General features: G+C 38.1%; 2 protein-coding genes across 3 annotated transcripts in view; one reads left to right on the top strand and one right to left on the bottom strand.

Moving 5' to 3' along the window:
* LRRC17 (leucine rich repeat containing 17) overlaps window positions 1–15,017 on the top strand; it is a 33,602-nt gene extending 18,585 nt beyond the window's left edge. For both annotated transcript variants that reach the window (XM_068549923.1, XM_068549924.1), the window contains exons 2-4: window positions 265–1,169; window positions 9,667–9,822; window positions 13,150–15,017. In XM_068549923.1, coding sequence (XP_068406024.1) covers window positions 401–1,169; window positions 9,667–9,822; window positions 13,150–13,547 — 1,323 coding nt within the window. In that variant the 5' untranslated portion in view covers window positions 265–400 and the 3' untranslated portion in view covers window positions 13,548–15,017. The remainder of the gene's footprint in view (window positions 1–264; window positions 1,170–9,666; window positions 9,823–13,149) is intronic.
* Window positions 1–18,230, bottom strand: part of FBXL13 (F-box and leucine rich repeat protein 13) — a 188,044-nt gene that overhangs the window by 98,157 nt on the left and 71,657 nt on the right. The window lies entirely within an intron of this gene.

Genomic DNA, 18,230 nt, shown 5'->3' with positions numbered 1-18,230 from the left:
ATGCTGGAGATGAGGTTAAATAATTAGCCTGAGGTCACACAGTTCAGCAAGTAGAAGAGCCTTGATTCACACTCAGGGCCCGAACGTTTAGCCACCAAACCAGGCAAGTAGGAGGGTGTGGAGCCTTCTACACCACTCTTCTGCATGTGCCTTTATTAACGGAATGCCTTTGCTTAAACATAAAAGTAACTTGAAAACTTGCTATTATTTGTCAGTTGCGGTGCTCACGATGGTCTCTAAATATTTTTTCCTCCTGCAATCTAGGGACTCCACCGTACCTCAGCTGGGTCTCATTGTTCCTGAACTGCATTAGTTAAGATTACCCAAACTTGGATTTCAAAGGAATACTTTCATTGTTCCACCTGTCACACCAAGTAATTGGGGCCAGCTGGATGTCAGGATGCGCGTGGTTACCATCTTAATCCTGCTCTTCTTTTGTAAAGCCGCTGAGCGCAAAGGAAGCCCTGGCGGTGCGAGAAACCGAGTGAATCACAGCCGGGCTGGTGGGAGCCGGAAAGGCTCCAGCCTGGTCAAACGCTACGCTCCAGGCCTCCCCTGTGAAGTGTACACATATCTTCATGAGAAATACTTAGATTGTCAAGAGAGAAAACTAGTTTATGTGCTGCCCGGCTGGCCTCAGGATTTACTGCACATGCTATTAGCAAGAAACAAAATCCGCGTACTGAAGAACAACATGTTTTCCAAGTTTAAAAAGCTGAAAAGCTTGGATCTGCAACAGAATGAGATCTCCAAAATTGAGAGTGAGGCTTTCTTTGGTTTAAATAAACTTACCACTCTCTTACTGCAGCACAACCAGATCAAAGTCTTGACAGAGGAAGTGTTCATTTACACACCTCTCCTGAGCTACCTGCGTCTTTATGACAATCCCTGGCATTGTACTTGTGAGATGGAAACGCTTATTTCAATGTTGCAGATTCCAAGGAACCGGAATTTGGGGAACTACGCCAAGTGTGAAAGCCCACAAGGACTAAAAAATAAAAAACTGAGGCAGATAAAATCTGAACAGTTATGTAATGAAGAAGAAAAGGAACAATTGGATCCGAAACCCCAAGTGTCAGGGAAACCCCCAGTCATCAAGCCCGAGGTGGACTCTGCTCTTTGCCACAACTACGTGTTTCCCATACGAACACTGGACTGCAAAAGAAAAGGTTTGTAAGTTTCTTACTTATTCATTTTCATGGATGATTAAAAATGCTTTTTGAATCTTAGGAATCTCTGCATCCCCCACCATGACTTAGAATTTTGGGAGCATTTCCACCAGAAATCTTTCCCCAATGACAATGGAATTTACTCCGAGCTCAGGGTGGTTAGTGATTTGGGTGGGGAACGTTAGAGGAGGGTAGGAGGTATGCTCAGGAGGGGCAGCCATTTGGGTCCTACTCTTATTTGCTCATCGCAAGCTGTGGCTGTAAGAAATTTCTTTAATCTTAAATCCAATGTAATTTAACTTATGTAGGTAAACCAGTGGGTATGAAATCAAGTGCCAATGCTGTCCATATAAGCTGATTTACACCAATTAAATTCAAAACATGGTATGCATCTGTGGGGAGATAATAACCTCAAGGAAAACCATGTGCAAAGCAGGACAGGTGAGAACACCACGAGAAGGAAGCCAAGTGGGCTATAGTGATGGTGTGTCTGTAGTTCTTATAATTTAGCCTCAAGGTTTTCAAAAACACTTGCTAACATCCTGTATCTTAATTGTTCCCCAATTATCCAAAATAAAACATAAAAATATTGAAAAAAAACTAAGTTGAAAGTATTAATCCAAGAACTATGAGACTAAGAATAGCTTTCTAGAATATTACTTTCTGCAAATCATTACTGGCTTTTACATCGCACACAGTCTTGGGCTAGTAGTGTGTGGGATTTGTGCATACAGGACAAATTCATGAAATAAGAAAACAGATGGGAGATTTCAGTAAGGCTTTTGACATGTTAGTGAAGACATTCTCAAAGTGTGGTCTGGGCACCGCTAATCTACCCTAGGACAACAAGGCATTTGAGTGTCTGTTTCATTTCTGGCATGGGTTAATAACTTATATGTAATATTAAATTAAAGACAGATGTCACTGAATTAGGGTCATATAGAGCATGGTATCATTCCTTCCAGTTATTTTAGGAGGGTTTGTTTTAAGAACAGAAAGGAAAGGTTAAGAGAAACATGGAGACTCTGGCTCCTGTCAAGGAAACCATAGGCAGGAATCTGTGGACTTTGAAGAAGCAGGAATAAATTTGTTCATTTATCAGCGAACTCATGCTCAAGACTTGCTCCCTCTCTCTGACTGTGGAAGGTGGCACCTGGTTAGATCACACCACGACTACATGACACCAAAAGGTTTGCTTACTATGACACTCTGTGAATTATATATCGTTGATGCTAGAGTAGAGCAATTACAGTATCGTAACCTGGGAGATGCCGTTGTGGGATCCTCTGAGTTTGAGAGAAAGCACTCATTAATTGAGAACCTACTATGCTCCAGGTATTCCACACACATGCTGTCTACAGCTGCCAGCAAGGTAGTATTGATAGTATCCCCATCTACGGTTGAGGAAAATGAGGCTAAGGGAGGTTCAGTCACTAGCTCAAGGTCTCACAGGTAAGCAGCAAAACTAAGATTTGAAACTTGGTCCACCTGAGCCTGCTGGCATCCAGAATTAATCTAACCATGTTCAAACAAGCAGCTGGAACAAAGAAAGCATTGAAGAATTCCAGAAAAGTCAGTACATGAAGTTTCTCTGTAGCCAGATTGGGTAGAATTTTCCTAACACGGTTAAGGGTGGGTACTTGGTGCTTCATGCCAAAGAGCATATTTTAATAGGATTTCCTTTGTGATGCTTAAAAACTTGAATTATATATTTTAAAAACTAATACAAAGCTACTATTCCTAGACTTGAATTAGAAAAACTACTTGATATCGCTAAGGTTCTATCCTCAAGCTAAAGTTAATTTGCACTTGCTGCATCAGGTGACAAAGAGAAAATAGTAGAGTTAAGCTCATTAATTATCTGAGAAAAATGCTATTGGGCTTCCCTGGTGGCGCAGTGGTTGAGAATCTGCCTGCCAATGCAGGGCACACGGGTTCGAGCTCTGGTCTGGGAAGATCCCACATGCCGCCGAGCGGCTAGTCCAGTGAGCCACAATTACTGAGCCTGCGCGTCTGGAGCCTGTGCTCCGCAACAAGAGGGGCCGCGACAGCGAGAGGCCCGCGCACCGCGATGAAGAGTGACCCCCGCTCGCCACAACTAGAGAAAGCCCTCGCACAGAAACGAAGACCCAACACAGCCAAAAATAAATAAAAAGAAAAAAAAAAAAAAAAAAAAAGAATTAAATAAAAAAAAAAAAAAAAAATGCTATCAACACAAAATTGAAGATTTCTACAGCTATACCACACTGTAATTTAAGAAAAGATAACATAGTAGGAAATAGCTTTCTTTTTTACTGCTTTTCTACTCTTTGGCCATTCCCTCTCCAGTGAGCCTATTTCTGCCTTTGTCTTTTTTTCCATGATATTTTTCTCTTTTTTCTTGGCAAAAATCAACTTATAAAAATAGAAATATATTTTTTATTGCTTTCCTTCCTCAACTTATTGTTGTCTAAACACAACCTTCCAGATATGCCCCATAAATTCATTCCTCATGCTTTAAAAACACATGATTTACTGGAAAACGGTATAAATAAAGTTTATATGACATGCACAGTTAGTACATATATACTAACCCTAAAGGACAACTCAAATTCCTCCACTTGTTAATGACGACATAAATCAGAGCCTATACTTTTTAGATTATAAAATGAAGGGTAGTTGTGTCTTTTAATATCATCAATATAAATCACTCACTATGGTTGATATCAGTCTATTGATTCAGCTGACAATTTTCATCTTTTGATATATTGTTGATTCCCATAAGTTTAAAGTCAAAGGTCTTCTCTATTAAATTCCCTTTGGTACTGCCTGGCACAGGGCCATGTTCTTTAGATTGATGATAATAATTGAGCTGCTTTCTTTGCTCTTACAAAGCAGTAATTTAAGCAACTTTTAAAAATAAAAATACATAGAAGTTAAAATCATGGCTGGAACTCAAGTATGACACTGAATTTTATCCATTGTAGTTTTCCTTATCCCATTCTATAACTAGATAATAAATGTCAAATACTGAGAATAAATGTTCAGCAGTGTTCATCTCTAACTCCCTGCCAGAGGGTAGTAATACTTTTGATTGTGCTCACATGTTGGACACTATGTAGGATCTAAAGAAGCCTAAAACATGCCATCAAGAGTGGAACTAGCAGTGATATTAATGAGAGCTGCCATCTAAATGCTCTGTGTGCCTAAGACATAGCAGTTTCATGCATTGTCATTTACTCCTCACAACCTTAAAAGAAATACTAGTATTATCCTCATTTTAGGAAGGAAGAAGTTGAGGAGTAGAGAAGTTAAGTTGCCCTTCGAAGGTCACATAGGCAATCCCTAAGCAGTTCCCAAGCCATTGGCCACCATGCAGTGTCCTCTCTTCCTTCAAGATTCTGGGTATGCCTATTAACCAAGAAGAATAAATAAAAGCCTTCTGGGTGCTTCCTTCCAGTATTGAACCCTCCTCTTAGGCTCTGTACAATTCATCATATACGTGATCACACTCAAGGAACCCAAATACAGATTCCCTTAACTCGGGAGTTAGTTGTGCCTTTCCCAACTGACAGATGATGAGTCAGATGGTGTGTGTAGGGTACCTAATACATGCCAGTTTGACCACATAGACCTCAAAGATCACTATTTTTGCCTTAAACGTCTGACAGCAAGAAAAAGAAACAATAGCTTTATTCACTGGGTGACAGGCACTTTGCCAACAAAACTTAGTCTTTCAAAGGGAATAAATGTGAGATTAGTTGAAAGCCATGTTTATGCCATATTGAGATGGATGGATTTGCCAAAAATACATGAGAGGGTTTTAAAACTGCTTTTTAGCTTCACATTTACCAGAATAATTTACCATTTTAAGGATTTATTTTACTTCTAAGATTAGGGCTGGGGAGAATTATGACCATAAATTACTCCCAGCTGCCTCTGAAGATAATTTCACCATTAGTTTGAACAATAATTAAGAATCTTTTATTTGCAATACACAGAGCCATTTATATATATCTCTTTACCTACCACTACCAGGCCTTCAGAGTAGTTCTGACATTGCTGACAATCAAGGTAGCCTACTAAATGAGAAATTACATGGAAAAAATTTCCCAATTTCCTCCTCAAAATCAGCAAGGTTTGGTTGGGGGAGAGGCAATGCTTGTCAGGGGTGATAATCAAGTAAATATGATATTTGTTGAAGGTTTACCAAAAATCTCAGCAGCAAATAACCGTGTGGTGCCTGGTCTAGAAATGGGGGCATTGACCAAATTTGACTTCTGGTCTGGGGAAATTTGTATTTGTGTAATCTTTATCAAAGACAAACATACTTCACATCAACATTTGCATTTCTCATTCAAGTTTAAGGTTAAAAACTAAAGAACCGTTTTTACTCATCAATACAACAAATAAGATTTTCCCCTGTTTTTCTAAGCCTACTAGTAAAGGCTTTGGTTTGCATTTCCTGGTATTACTTGTGGATCCTATTTTTACTCAAGTCTGCCAGTAACAATGCCAAAGTTGGTTCTGCAGTTCATATTCCTCTTCCACAGGTCTGCCACATTGCTTAAGCTGGGTTTCAGGGTGTTCTCATAAACATTTTTTTCTACCCATTTATTTGTGGTTAACCCGCTTTAGCTTGTCCTACAGTGGTTGCTCGGGAGGTCTCTGTCATTCACCCTCATGTCCAGCCCAGCAGATGTGGGTTCAGCAAGCAAGTACTGATAAATAGGCTGTTTTCCAGGACCTAGGAGATACTAACTCTGGTGGCAAGGAAGACCTACAGCCCTTAATGGCTTTGTAGGGCCTTGGTGAGGACTTGGGCTTTTATTCATAGTGAGATGGGAAGCAATTAAAGGATTCTGCCATCTGGAGGATGGCAAGCCATCTGGTAAAATGACAGGATCTCACATGTTTTAACATGAACACCTGGGCTTAGGACAATATTGGGATAATCCAGACAAGAGGTGATGGTGGCTTGGACCAATGCGGTAGCAGTGAAGGAAGAGAGGAGAGGTGGGATCCTGGGTATTTTGAAATAAAACTCTATTCCTCTTTTAAAAATCTTCTAAGAAAATGCCACAGCCATTCTCAATAATTATTCCAAATGCTAAATGTCAAGAAATTATTTCTTCTGCCTGTCCTCAAGTGTCTCTGTGGTTTTCAGTTTTTCCTGGGATATCCATCTCCTTGTTTACATGTAGTGCCCAAGAGAGAATATAGCTCTCCAGTCAGGGTCTTGCTGGTCCTAAAGGGAGGATTACCTCAGCGTTGCAACATTATAATAAGTTCAAGTCTTAAAATCTTTCACCTTTCTATATGTTGGCAGACACAACTCTAGGTCAAGCAAAACAATGTCTTATCAGAGGATGGAAATAAAATCAATCCAAATTTTCAAAGCATTTTTATTACAAGAGGGCTCAATATTCCTGAATCATTAAAAACTCAACACATTTAATGAGCTCATTATTTCCCATATGTTGGTTAGATAACTTTGTTGCTGCCTAAGAAACTACCCCAAAACTTTGTGGCTTAAAAAACACACTTTATTATCTCACAGTTTCTGTAGGTCAGGAAACCAGACATGGGTTAGCTGAGTCCTCTACTTCAGGATCTCTCACAAGGCTGCAATAAGATGTGGTTTCACCTGGAGGCTCAACTGGAAAAGTATCCTCTTCCAAGCTCATATGACTGCTGGCAGGATTCAGTTCCTCAAGGACTGTTGGACTGAGGGCCTGAGTTCCTTGCTGGTTGTTGGCCAGAGGCCACCCTTAATTACTTGCCGTGTGAGCCTCTCCAGAATGGCAACATGCTTCACCAAAGCCAGCAAAAGAGAGTCTGCTAGCCAGACATAAGTCACAATTTCTTATAACCTAATTATGGAAGTGAGCTCTTATCATATTTGCTGCATTCTATTATTAGAAGCAAGTCACTAGGTTCAGCCCATACTTAAGGGGAAGTTTATACAAGGGCATGAATATCACTAGAGGAGATTGTTGGATGACATTTTAGAAGCTGGCTGCCACATACTACTTATTTATTTATGATATATTAGGCACTGTTCTAAACTTCCCTCAGGAAGCTTCCATGGCAAGGAGGGTGCAAAAATGAAAAAAATCAGTAAGATGTACGCTGTGCCTGATGCTGATAACTGCCATTGAGAAAAAGCAGGAAATGGTATTATTATTGCTGTTGTTGCCTACTTGAAAGCAGGGAGATGTCATTTTAAATACAGAGCCAGAAAGGTCTTATGGCCATTCCAATATATTGACCCCCACCCCAGTTTCTCCCCAATCCCCACTTAACCCTACGTGACAAGCTTGAGGATTCTAAGCAGATGGAACAGCATAAGTGAAGCAGGAAGGTACCATGAATACGCAGCAGGGCATAGTGGTTAGAAGCATAGTTTTGGGGGCTAGCATGTCTGTGTTTAAATCCTAGAGTGTGTACCAAACGTAAAATACATAGCTAGTGGGAAGCAGCCGCATAGCACAGGGAGATCAGCTTGGTGCTTTGTGACCACCTAGAGGGGTGGGATAGGGAGGGTGGGAGGGAGGGAGACGTAAGAGGGAAGAGATATGGGAACATATGTATATGTATAACTGATTCACTTTGTTATAAAGCAGAAACTAACACACCATTGTAAAGCAATTACACTCCAATAAAGATGTTAAAAAAAAAAAAAAAAAAAAAACCCAAACACTCAAGGCAGAGATACAGCAGCAAAATTGTCAGCTGCTTCCCTTTATACCCGCTGAGCCTGGGTGTTATTAAAAAAAATAATAATAATAAAATCCTAGAGTGTGACTATGGGCAAGTTGTGCCTCAGTTTCTTCATCTGTAAAATGGGGATAATGTACTTAGCTCATAGGGTTCTTGTCACATAATACTTGTTAGGGCACCTAGAAAAAGTTCTTGTACATAGGTACTAAGATACCAAGATCCCATCAAGAAGAAAAAGCAAATTTAACAGTAATAAGGATACCAAAGAAGGAACTACCAATACCATCCCATTAACCATGGATTCTGAGCTGTTAAAAGAAAGGGGGATATAAGACTGAGTCTTTATGAAAGTAAACATATTATGAGTTAAGAAATCATATATACCATAAGGGTTTTTTTTTAATATTTGGAAAAAATTATCAGTAAGTCAATTATTCTATAGCAAAAAGGGAATTATGGAAAATGGATACCACCTTTCATAAACTTACTGTACCTAGTTCAAGGAATTTCTACTTATTCAGAAAGTCTTTGGGTCATGCTGTTTCTCGGGTGTGAACTAATCTGGACATTTTATTTGTTGCTTCTAATTTTCTTTTGTCTGAACAGGTTTGTTTGTCTTCACAGGCTTCACTTGCCCTACTTAAAATTGAATAAAACCTCTTCAGAATATTTTGCTAAAGATTAAAAGAAAGGGCAAGTATTATGCTAAAATATAAAATAAACACACTTTATAGTACTTTAAAGCATGATTTAAAGACAAATATAAATAGTAAGAGATAAATTAGGTGAACCTTGATTTCCTATTAACCTATGAAAAATAACTGGACTCCTCTTCCAGAGGCTTTTTTGTAGTAGTAGTCATTGTTGTCTCAGTAGTAGTAGTAGTTGTAGTAGTAGTAGTAGTCGTAGTAGTAGTCGTAGTAGTAGTCGTAGTAGTAGTCGTAGTAGTAGTAGTAGTAGTTGTTGTTGTTGTAGTAGTTGTTGTAGTAGTAGTAGCAGCAGCAGCACTATTGTTATTACTGTTTCTCCTGAGGAGTACAGTTACTTCAGTCAGTACCTTGGGAAGAGTCAGGGAGGAGTGGTGGAGTATAAATGAAGTCCAAGGATTCAGGGAATAAGTGGGTGATGAGGAAGCAGGGGGAGCAAAGGAGGATGATTCTTTCTCCAGTTTTAGCATCCAAGGAAAGGAGAAATAAGGTAACAGCCTGAAGGTCATCAAGGTCGAGGGCTTTTTGTTTCTTTTTTAGGATGGCAAGATCCGAGCTTATTTGTTGACAGAGGGAGTCTGAGGAGAGGGATAAAATGAAGATGCAACAAAGAGGCAATAATTAATAGTGAAAGCTCTCAGAGGAGTGGGAAGGGAATGGGAGGGGACGCAGGTAGGGTGGTTTGATTTGTGGGTTTCATTTTGTTTCAGCTTTCTGTTTGTAAGAGCGTCCCAGGTGATTCTAACAGACGGCCAGGCTTGATCCCCCACCCACCCCCACCCACCCCGCCTGATGCCCAGCCAGCTGAGCTTCACTGCCTGCTGTCATGCTCTTGATTTCTTGCCGCCTCTAGGAAGTTTCTCAGAACAGTTCAGCAGGGAGTGATATCTGCTCCTCTAAGTGCGATGCACTTGGTTCGCTGGGCTTTGGTGGAATTTAGCATATCCTGAGGCTTGTTCATATAGTAATGTTCTTCGGCTTTAGATGGGATTCAAGAGCTGACTCCTCAGTCACACAGGGATAAGAGTGAGAGAGCAAATGGGGGCAAGAGGAGAGCTTGATAACCTGAACATTTTTATTTTTTCCAGAGTTGAAGAAAGTTCCAAACAACATCCCTCCAGACATTGTTAAACTTGACTTGTCACACAACAAAATCAACCAACTTCGACCCAAGGAGTTTGAAGATGCTCATGAGCTAAAGAAATTAAACCTCAGCAGCAACGGCATTCAATTCATAGATCCCGGTGAGTTCCACAGAATAGCCTTTTAAACAGGTGACATGTGTTCTCTGTTTTTTTGTTATGGCAACATTTATAGTAAATACAATTTAGTTTTTAAAAAACTAGTAAGAAGTTTGAATTTAAATTAAACATGATGCTTATAGTAGAACTTGCTTGGCACTCAGAAATATTTGCCGAACTGCTGCTTTATGAAGTATGTAATAAGCAACAGTCATTCAATTGGTCCAAATAAAAGAAGTGTTTTGTAGAATATATTTTAAAAATAAGAGTGTATGGCTAGGGCTTCCCTGGCGGCGCAGTGGTTAAGAATCTGCCTGCCAATGTAGGGGACACGGGTTCGAGCCCTGGTCCAGGAAGATCCCACGTGCCACGGAGCAACTAAGCCCCTGCACCACAGCTACTGAGCCTGTGCTCTAGAGCCCACACGCCACGTCTACTGTAGCCTGCGCACCTAGGGCCCATGCTCCGCAACAAGAGAAGGCACCACAATGAGAAGCCCACGTACCGCAACAAAGAGTAGCCCCGGCTCACCACAACTAAAGAAAGCCCGCACGCAGCAATGAAGACCCAAAGCAGCCAAAAAAAAAAAAAAAAAAAAAAAAAAAATAGGGTATGTGGCTAGTGGTCAATAATATGCTAAACATGTTGTGATTTTTAAAAGGAAATTCAGATCTGGCATTTTCTTTGCTTTTCATTAAGTCCAAACTTATTTAAAGTAAGACTTTAACTTGTTTAAAGTAAACTTGAAACAATCTGCTAAGCAGAATAAATTAAGCTCATAAAATTAAGATCTAGTGTGCTCATAAATTAAGATAAAATGTGCTCAAACTAGAGCCAGATGGATTTTATCTAATCCTAGATCAAGATCAATTCTCTTTTCAGTCCTTTAAATCTCTTCTCCATTTGCTAAGCAAAGCCTCTGACAAAAATGAGCATGGTAAGTTAACACACTGAATTTTAGAAAGAACTGAGAATTACTGCAATGTTGATCAGATTTGTAATGTACATAATATTTGTGCCTTCACAATTTGAAAAGCTCTGTCTTTAAAAATGTGTATTACTACTATTAATAGTGCAATGTTAATGTCATAAACATTTTGAGTACAATTGTTTCTTGTTTTCTTAAAGGTAATTTAATACCATTAACAGAACATTAGGATTTTAACATTGTAGAAGTAAAAACTGAAAATGAATATTCTAGAGCTACCAAGGCATATTTTAGTATTAATAACATTTTTAAATATTAAGAAATCATAATTTTTAAAAAATTTCAAAGGAACAGCAATATGCTACACTCATACCTTAGCCTGTACAGATAGTGTAAACTTGGGAGTATCTTCAAATTTTGAGATCAAAAGCAATTTTCATTTTACAAGGAATAAGAATACTATAGAGATACTCTTCTCCCAAATGAAGCAATCATTGTATTAGTGTGCAGGTCAGTCACTGGTAGCCGGTCTCCACAAAGCCAGGCCACGGGGTGAAGAATCTGGAGGTGGAGATCCTCTTTTGCTCAATGAGAACCAAAGAACTGCAAGACAAGCATGCCTGTCTCGGGTCCCTGGGCAAGTGTCTAATTTCCCCCCGCTCGCCCGCATGTAGCAACAAAGACCCAACGCAGCCAAAAGTAAATAAATAAAATTTTTTTTAAAAAAAGAAAAGAAAATTGTGAGATCATTAACTCCAAAATGTTAGCAAATTTTTTAAACTGCAGTGTCTTCAGAACTATCATTGCAAGGGCTGACCTTTTGTTCCTCCCCAGCCACCTGCTCCCCTCTCCCAATGACCCAAGTCATTGCTTTGCACCAAAGTAGACTTCTTTTAGGGGGAATTAAGGGTTTTGTCTGATAACAAATGATATGAAAATAGCTAATGGTATTAGTTTGAGAGCATATTTTTCAAATTCAGAATAAGGGCACTGTATGCTCTAATGAGAGTATTTAAAAGAGCAATGAGAAAATGTTTGAAACAGAAACAAAATATCTGAAATGAGCGTTGACCTGTAAATTCTAGAGTACCTGGTCAGTTTACGTCAACTGAAGTAGGGATAATTTAGGTTTAGATTTCTTTACTCTCAGAGGGGGAAAAAAAAGCTTTTTGTTGTATTATTTTGTATTATGTGTTTGATATTTGTTTTAATTATCCACCCTCCAGCAGAATTAAATACATATGGATTCAAAGCTGATAGCTACCATAGCTTGCCAAAATACAACCAGATGTCTTCAAAATGCTGATAAAAATTTTTTTGGTTTTGGACGATACAAGAATATAATTCCTTCTCCCTGGGAAGGAAACTGGGAAATGGCTATTTTCTAGGCATTTTCAGAGTTATATCCCAGAGAGCTGTCAAATCACCCTCAAACACGTTTCTCATTTTTTATGCACTTATGTCTTACATTTGAGATATTTTCCTAATTCATGCCTTTTTTGTGGCATCTTTCCAGTGAGTATTAAAAAATGCACATGAGCACAAAGTACATTTTTAGAAAGCTAACTTAAAACTGATTTTTCAAATAAAATATTGTATTCTAGTCAGTTTAATCAAGGGGAAAGCTTTGTCTGAGTAAAAACATATTTCAGAATTTTGCGTTTAGACACGTATACTGTTAGGGAAATATAATTAAAACCGAAGTCTTCACCCAACACAGAAATCCTCTCCACAAAGGTAGTAGAGGAAGAAGATTCTTTTATTATTGAATAAGCATTAAACCAGAATGTGATGTACATCACAGGCAATCTGCTAAGAGATTGCAGAGACAGAAAGAAATCTCACCCTTTGTATAGCCAAGCAGATACAACCTAACACATACGTGTTTTCAGGATAAACGATAACTAGTTCTTAAGTAAGAAGACTTGACAGCACCGTTTGTCAAACTTTGTTCATTCTAACCTTACTCGCAAGTGAGTTGGCATCTGTGTTAGCTAATTGGCTTTATCAAGTGGAAAACAAACTTCTATCTTTATGGCAAGAGGTAATTTTGTGACTTGGAAGAAGGCTCCTACCCTCCCACAGAAACTGGGAGACAGGTGTTATCTCCCTTGATGTTTCCATTTCAAAGAGATGGCTCCCAGGTTCTTAAGAAGGACGATCCTCATAAAGCTGAAAAAGGCCTCTTTAGTCTTCTAAAGGATATGTATACATTTCAAAGAGAAGAGAAAGTACTTGCAAGTTTTCTAAAGTAAGAACTCTGAGAAAAAGGAGGGGAGGGAAATCTTTTCCTTTATTTTCAATAGAGAGAATTAACTCTCTTATTTTTAATTTAAATTTATCCTTATACAGTGCACTTAACCCAATTACTCATTGGTTTAATAAATATTTTCTGTTTCTAGCTGCTTTTTTAGGACTCACACATTTAGAAGAGTTAGATTTATCAAACAACAGTCTGCAAAACTTTGACTATGGAGTATTAGAAGACTTGTATTTTTTGAAACTCTTGTGGCTCAGAGATAACCCTTGGAGATGTGACTACAACATCCACTACCTCTACTACTGGTTAATGCATCACTACAACGTGCACTATAATGGCCTGGAGTGCAAAATGCCCAAAGAATACAAAGGGTGGTTTGTGGGAAAATATGTTCGGAGTTACTACGACGAATGCCCCAAAGACAAATTACCAGCATACCCTGAAACATTTGACCAGGATACAGAAGATGATGAATGGGAAAAAATACATAAGGATCACACAGCAAAGAAACAAAGTGTAAGAATCACTATTGTGGGATAACTTAGAAATTGTTCTGGTTGCAGCTAATTTTGTATTTGCTAAGCTGGTGTTGGAAAACCGCATGTTTACATTTTGATTAACTGTTTTACCTATTTATGCAGGGTTGCCCAGCTAAAGGAAAGTTCCCTTAATTATTATTATTGTTGTGACTGTATAGTAATCAAGGGAATACTCTCATCCTGCTTGCCTGCCTGTTTGCAGAACAGCTTTTGATGATGATTCCACACTGGTAACCTGCAGGAGTTGGGTCCTAATGATGGCGTTAGAAGGTCATAATGTTCTGTATAAATGTTTTTACTGCTTTTTGAAAATGAAAAAAAAACCTGGTTCATTTTTACATGCTTTTCAAGAGCTGCTTGTACATACCTAAAGATGATCAAAATGAAGAGATACAAATGCTTAGTAATAATAAAATGTAATTCTCTCCCCTCTGCCCCCCAACTTTTTTTTTCAGTAAGTCAGCTTATGCATTGAATAAATTTCCATTTCCGATTCCTGTGCACTCCAAAATGAGGTCCTGGTAAACCCAAATTCTCAACTACTTTTCACTGATCCTTGCAAAAAACTGTCAAGCTAGACCTGAAGGAGAATTGCCACAGGCAATAAGCCAAGAATCTGAGAATTATGTTAGAGACCGCTCAGAAGATGGGACTCTCAGAAGCAGTTGTAGATGATGTGAACATGAGCTCTGAACAGGTATAAACACTAGTAAATGTGGAAACAGCACTGGTTTTTTCAGAGTTCAGACTAGGAAGCCACCTGTTAGTGGGAAGGATCTGAGAGCCCTTCCTGCTAAGCTAATATGTCAAGGAACATAAAACAGGATGCAATTAGGATTCAGGGTCAGGATTTGGGATGAAAAAGAAGCAAACAAAAAAGGAAGTGATATCGGAAGCAACTGAGGGCAGAGGTGGTACCCAAGAGAAGCCCCATGATTTGCGTCACAGGTTAAAATTAGATCACCTGGAGAAACAATCACCAGAAAGAGAGGAAGTGTCTGGAGACTGACCCCATCAATTTGTATTTTGATAGTACTGTACTATTAGAAAAATAAAATGAAAGAAATATGTACATATCATTAGAAATACCACTTTTTCCTTTTTATGCAGATTTTCTTTTCACTGAGTTGAATATGTTTCCATTTCTTATATCAAGGTATTCATACAAAGCTTAGCAACTGGTCTTATCTGATACTTGTACAAATTTCCAAAGTATAGAACATGGTAAATAACAAATAGTATTGAGCATTTCTTTTTTTTTTTTTTTGGCTGCACCACGTGGCTTGCAGGATCTTAGTTCCCCAACCAGGGATTGAACCCAGGCCACAGCAGTGAAAGCACCAAGTCCTAACCACTGGTCCTCCAGGGAATTCCCTTGAACGTTTCTTAAACACCTATTAGAGGCCAGACACTGTGCTAAGAGCTTCACGTATTCTATTTCTGATTCTCACAAGATCCCTCTGAGGTACATAATATTATCTGCCTTTTCTAGATGAGGAATCCAAGGCTTAGAATGTAGGTAACTTGGATAGAGCCACAAAGCTGGCAGGTGGCAGAGCCTGGATTCAGGTCCACCTAAGTCCTTTCTACTGTGCAAGGCTACAGAGCACTCTAAACATTACCTTTAGTCATGGCTGCCTCACATCAGAACTTCCAGAAACAGACACTAAAAGAATAGTAGGTGCTTTTTCTCCTGAAACACCTATGAGGGCGGGCGATAATCTTTGGGTCAAGTCAGTTAATTCTATTAATATGTATGGGAAACCAAGAGAGTGGGAAGCTGGAACAATTGCTGGAGCTGGTGGTTCAGGAAATGACGCTGGATTGTAAGGTTCTAACCGCTATGCGCATTTTATCAATGGCTTGGGTCAGGGTGGAGACTTAGAAATACTGGTTCTCAATGCAGATTCTCACATTGTTCAACATGAGGTACTGAAGGTAGCTGTTAAATTTGAAGTGTTACCAGAGAGATGTAATAAATTCACTTATTGTTGATGAGCACTCAGAGTGGAATATTAAAGAAAACATCCAAGATTTGATGGTGGAGAAAGCCAGGTGGGACCTCAGTGGAAGACAGAGGCACACAGTGGGAATGTAAGGGTTCTGGAAAGAAATAAGGGCATTAAATCTGATTCAGAGAAAGGACTCAAGTTACTCTCTGGTTTAATTTTTGGAGGCTAGCTGGGAATTTTATTGGTTTATTTCTATATTCAGGATCATTCCCAGGGATCTATTTGAAAATAAAGCTCTGGAACACATCATGATAGAAATTGACCCAGACCATCCAAAAGTAAGTCATTTAGAATTGCTAATATCTCCCAGGGCCAAAATTTAAATACATTTTTAAAAGCTTAAAATTTGCTCTTTTTTTGTATCCGAGTTTATATTTTTTCAGGGAAGCATAGTTGATCAGTGATGGAATTAATAATTAGATACCTCCTCTTCTGCTAATTTCTTTTTTTAATTAATTTGTATTGGAATATAGTTGATTTATAATGTTACGTTAGTTTCTGCTGTACAGCAAAGTGAATCAGTTATACATATACATATATCCACCCTTTCTGCCAATTTCATACTTGATTGATTAATAACTTGCCTTTGCAACTTCCTTCTGTCCAAGAGGTGATGAAATTCAAGAGATTTTTTTTTAAAGTATATTTTATGGTAGTCAAAAATAATACAATCCTGAGATCTACATATTTGAACATATATGTTTAAATGTCACTCGAGTTTTTGTCCAAATACCCAAGTGTGGTTTTTTTTCAACTAGTTCTAAGATTCTTTGATTTTTCTGAAGTAAATAAGATTTACTACAAGCTGAGTTCTCCTGAGTCCTAAGCCTGAGTCAGCTCTGACCTAATTCTTGATTATTTGGGAAAGATATTTAACATTAAACAGTTCAGATTATTCATTTACTAACCATCCCCTCCTCTGGAGTTTATGCCCTGGATCAATTAACGTCTGTTTCTGAGAAATCTGAACAAGTCTCCTGCTCTAGCAAATAGAAGCAATTCAGTAATGAGAATCTACTTGCCTAAATTCTGTGAGATGTTGGGGCTTCTTTCTGCAGGAGGTGGAGTGTTGGTGAATGATGTAATATGTATATGATGTAATATGTATCAGTCAACAGTGTAACAAGGGAACTCCCATAAGACCATCAACCGCCTTTTCAGCAGAAACTCTGCACGCCAGAAGGGAGTGGCATGATATTTTTAAAATGATAAAAGGAAAAAGAATAATCTACTCAAGGCTATCATTCAGATTCAAAGAAAAGATCAAGAGTTTTGTAGACAAGCAAAAGCTGAAAGAAACTGGGTTTACAAGAAATGTTAAAGGGACTTCACTAAGTGGAAAAGAAAAGGCCACAGCTAGAAATATGAAAATTACAAAAGGAAAAATATCTCATCGGTAAAGGCAAATATACAGTAAAGGTAGCACATCAACCACTTATAAAGCTAGTAGGAAGTTTAAAAGACAAAAGTAGTAAAATCATCTATATCAACAATAAGTAGTTAAGAGATGCACGAAACAAAAGATGTAAACTATGATGTCAAAAACAAACTTGGGGGGAGTAAAAATGCAGGGTTGTTAAAATGCATTCAAACTTAAGAGATTAGGAACTTAAAATAATCAAATATGTATAAAGATTGCTGTATATACACCTCATGGTAACCACAAACCAAAAATTTATAATAGATACACACACACAAAAAGAGAAAAAAATCCAAACAAAACACTAAAGATAGTCACCAAATCACAAGGAAAGAGAGCAAAAGAAGAAAAAAGTAACAAATTGGTTTAAGATGGCAGACTAAGCACATGTTTCAGTTTTCCTCTCCTACCCAAATTACAAGAAATAAATGATTTTTAATCTACAATATCCTTGGAAAACAAAAAGGAATGGTCTTGGTGGATCAGAAATTAATAGCTCCTAAAAATCCAAAGGCAGACATGACCAGATTGAATGAGGAACATGCATAAGATGGCTGCTGTAAAAGGTGGAGCAGCATGATATCTTTATGAAGGGTGTGTCCCAGAAATTAAAAGATATAATAATATTAACACCATTCTCATTAAAAATATGAGAAAAGGACTCAAGAACAGGACAAAATGGCTGCATATCCTTGCTACTGAAAAAAAAGAAGTAAAAGATATAAGAATAGAAATGAATGGAAATAAAACTGTTAATATTTCCAGATGACATGATAGTCTACCTAGAAAACCTAAAAGATTCAACCAACAAACTATTAAAACCAAGAAGATAGTTTAATACGTGATCAGGTAAAATAACATCATATATAAAACTACTGCTTTCTTCAGCACCAGCAATAACCAATTAGAATTATTCCATTTTGTAGTTTTTCTTTTTCAATTAAAAAAATATTACAGATAACAGTTGAAACCCCTTGTGAACCTCTTCCCCATTTCATTCAACTCTCTCCACCTCAGAGGTAACCACTATCTTGCATTTGGGGTTTTTGATTCCCATGCATGCTTTTTATATTTTACTGTGTGTGTGTGTATGTACGAGTGCCCTTGAATATATAGTATTGAAATTATTTCAAATATAAAGTATATGGTATTATTTTACACATTGAAACGTTGTATACAAATGGTATTAGATTATGTATATCATTCTGCAACTTGCTTTTGCCCATTAATATCTTTAGACTCATCCATGTTG

The sequence above is a fragment of the Eschrichtius robustus genome, chromosome 8 (assembly GCF_028021215.1).
Source record: "Eschrichtius robustus isolate mEscRob2 chromosome 8, mEscRob2.pri, whole genome shotgun sequence".
NCBI lineage: Eukaryota > Metazoa > Chordata > Mammalia > Artiodactyla > Eschrichtiidae > Eschrichtius > Eschrichtius robustus.
Note: the sequence above shows the minus strand (reverse complement) of the source record. Positions and strands in the feature narration are given on the sequence as shown.